Source organism: Triticum aestivum, chromosome 4B, assembly GCF_018294505.1.
Source record: "Triticum aestivum cultivar Chinese Spring chromosome 4B, IWGSC CS RefSeq v2.1, whole genome shotgun sequence".
Classification (NCBI taxonomy): Eukaryota; Viridiplantae; Streptophyta; class Magnoliopsida; order Poales; family Poaceae; genus Triticum; species Triticum aestivum.
Window position 1 is genome coordinate 68,651,849 of NC_057804.1, and position 3,532 is coordinate 68,655,380.

The window sequence follows — 3,532 nt, forward strand, 5'->3', positions numbered from 1 at the left end:
TACATAGCTGGAAGGCTAAAGTTCCGTCCCTTCGGTGACCAGGGGAAAGACAACACACGATTTGTGATTGGTTGGTATCTGATGACATGGCAGGCTTTGTTGGACCCTTTGCATGTTAAGAGAATACCTATAATGGGGAGCAACTTCTTAAGAATGTATGAATGGGCTGGGCTGGGGCTTGAGAGATTAATTTGATGTATTGGTGAAGCCTTTTCGGTTGGTGTGAACACAACTTTATTGTGCAAGTTCCATGTGCATTTTACTTATGGCGAGCACCACACTGGCAATGCTACAACCGAAAACAACCGAAATGTATGGTTTAAAAAAGGTCAACTAGATGTAATGAAATTACACACTTCCAGCTCTCTTCCATTTGTAAGTGTGATGCAACAGGCTACCTACTGAAAACAACCGAAATGGAATAAAAATTCAAACCAACGGATGACGAGATAATTCTGATTTGGTAGTAATTTCATGAGAGCTCAATCGCAAGAATTAGCACATGCGTGCAGAAAGAAGCAGACGATCTGGGGTGGGTGCTTTAGGGGAAGTATCAGGTGATGCAACACTAACATGCTCCCACTTTGAAAAAAATAAAAATCAAATCTAAGTGTGTCAAAAAAATCCAATTTTTTGTGAGGATGTTCACAAGACATGTCTACAACCTATAAAAAAATTCAGATCAAAATTCGAAATACAGAAAGAGATGCAAAAACGATAAATCCAGCATTTGAAATACAGAAAGGACAAAAAATAAAAACTCAACGCTATCCATGCCGGATTTGTCTTTCCGTTTCTCTTTATGGATGTCGAATTTTGACTTGAATATTTTAGGAGCTGTACACATACATGTCTTGTGGACATCCACAAATATTTTTAGATTTTTTTTGACACATTTAAATTTGATATTCTTTGAAATGGGAGCATTGTAGCGCTGGTAACACTAGATATTTTCCTGGATGCTTCAAGTGCCACCATGAATTCTCTGGTGTCATGCTTCGGTTAATTGAGAATATAACTAGAAGGTTGATTAATTGAGAACCGAGAAAGTAATTAGCAATGATATTTCATTTTCCTCTCTCCTGTAGAAGGGTGCAGCTTAGCGTGACGTGTCTTGGAAAAAACATGATGCATATATTTATAACTTGATTCGGCTATCTGGGCAATATTACTATTTTTTCGAGAGTGCGACGAGCAAATTGCATCACAACTTTTCTTGTATACTAGAAGATAACAAAAGAGTTTACAAGATATTTCTTCAATAAAATTGCTAGGTAGTGTTGCAAAAAAAAAGGAACCGGGTATCTTTATACTATAACTTCATAACATATTTTTTGTGATTACATGGGCAACATTACTATGAAGCTATACTGAAAAAAAAAACAAAGTCTAATACTTGAATTTCAAAAGTGTAGTACTAATAATTCTTCAGACTTCAAGAACTTGATCGGAGCCACCAATGGATGCAAGTCGGCATCAGTCTTCCTAGCACGAACTTTGAATTATCGACAGATCGACATAGGGGATGCCTGTAAGTCGGTACCTCTCCACGCCACCACCGAACTCTCTGTACTTCCTTGCTACCTGTTACCTGAACCTTTTTGTTGTTGAGAAAACTGTGAAACTTCACTGAAACGGAATTTTTCGGACTTTACCGAAATCTAATGCTTGAACTCTTTTTAAAAACTACTCCTATATACTATAATACTAAGAGAACTGTAAAACTGTAGTACTCTCTTTGATCCATGTTAAGTGTTGCTGGTTAGTACTCTCTTCGATAGGAAGGAGTACTATTTTTTTTGACTTTTTTTTTTGAAACGGAATCCTTCAGACTTGGGACTTCCAAGGACTTGATCAGAGTTACCATGGACGCAAGTCAGCATCAGTCTTCCTTGCACGAGCTTCGAATTCTCGGCTCAGCATTGTTTGTGTGAGATAGACCTAGCTAGTGCAGGCCTTTAAGAAGACCCCGGTATTTTCGCACGTCGCCGCCGAGCTCTCCGTACTTCAGCCGCATGAAGACCTGCAACGCGCGCACGCCGGCGGCAGCTGCGAGGCGAGGGCTTCCCAGCGGCGGATGGAAGCCGAGGTAATCGGCGATGTGCTCCAGCCCCCGCGGCATGGCCGGGCAGTCGACCACCATCTTGGCGACATCATAGACCTGGTCGCCGAGGTAACGCCGCACGGCGCCGTTGAACCCGGCCACGTCTCGCGGCAGCGGGGCGCCGCCGGTGACAATTTTGAGCAGGTATGCGACATGGTAGGCCCCAGCGTACGTGATCCAACCCCGCGACCGCCCACGCCGAGCGCCGACCAGGCCGGATTCAAACAGCTTCTTGTCTAGCATGTCGGCGCTGACGCCGTGGTCGCGGAGCGCGCCGACGTCGAGGCCGCGGCCGGCGAGGTACGCGAGGGAGTTCTCGTCGTGCGGGTCGGCCTGGGGGCGGAAGTCGCGGAGGTTGAACTCCCAGGCGGCGAGGTACCCGCCGTCGCTGTCGTAGAGAGCGATGCCGAGCTGGAGCGGCTTCAGGTCGTCCACGTTGGCCTTCACGAGAGCGTAGCGCTGCTCGGCGGTGAGGGCCTTGGGGTCCTGGCTGGGGTGGTGGACGACGCCCGGGTAGTGCACGGCGATGGCGACGTACTGGGCGTTCGTGGCGACGTGGCGGAGGTTCGCCGATTCGTTCTTGAAGTTGGACGCCCACACGGAGCGCACAGGGACCGGCGACGACGGCCATACCAGCGACATTGGTGCATGGTAGAAGTACGGCGGGGGCTGCATGGGGAACGCGTAGTGGAAAGGTGGCGGCGGTGGCGGCGGCGGAAACATTGGGAACATACCGGCGGCCGGGTTCATGCTGATCGATGCCTCTGATCAACAGGAGAAGCTTGTAGCTCTGCGTTCGTGTTAGCTAGGCGGGTGGTGTGTTGGCATTATAAGGAAGGCGAGGGAGTGGAGTCGTAGTCGTAGTCGGACGAGGAAGAATATTGCGGTGGTGCGACACGGACCGGCTGCAATTCGGAGAAGCTAAGCAGCGTGGGTCATCAGAACTCGTTTTTTTTTAACATCAGTACAGACACAAACGCTCATATACACACGCATACACTCACCTCTATGAACGCACACACGCACACCCTATCCTATGAGCACCTCCGAAAGACTAAGCCGGCATATCATCTTGAAGTGATACGGTACTTCCGTAAAAAGAATTTCCTGGGGTTGTTTTTGGTCGCTGGACAAAGGGAAGACCACCTACCACCAAGTATGGATTTTTTAGCATAGAAAAGATTTTATTAACTTAAAAGCATTTCACAGAGACAATCGTGAGAGACACTGGATAAGGAAAAAGTTTTCCTGATTGAACAAAGACCTGCATCAAAACATAAGCAACGGGAATAGTACAGGCCTATTTTAAACTTTCAAAGCTAGGCGTGCAAAATGACGAGCCTTAATGTTGTCCGCTGGATACGGAAAGAAAAAGACTATTTTATATCCGAGCAAGTAGTGACATGTTGTCCCAAGGACCTGGAGCAA

General features: G+C 46.8%; 1 protein-coding gene across 1 annotated transcript; it reads right to left on the reverse strand.

Annotated features, from left to right (window-relative positions):
- Positions 1-1,254: 1,254 nt before the first annotated feature.
- LOC123094443 (probable CCR4-associated factor 1 homolog 11) lies at positions 1,255-2,886 on the reverse strand. The gene has a single exon (XM_044516451.1). The coding sequence runs from the start codon at positions 2,852-2,854 to the stop codon at positions 1,946-1,948; it is 909 nt and encodes a 302-aa protein (XP_044372386.1). The 5' UTR covers positions 2,855-2,886; the 3' UTR covers positions 1,255-1,945.
- Between the last annotated feature and the right edge of the window lie 646 nt (positions 2,887-3,532).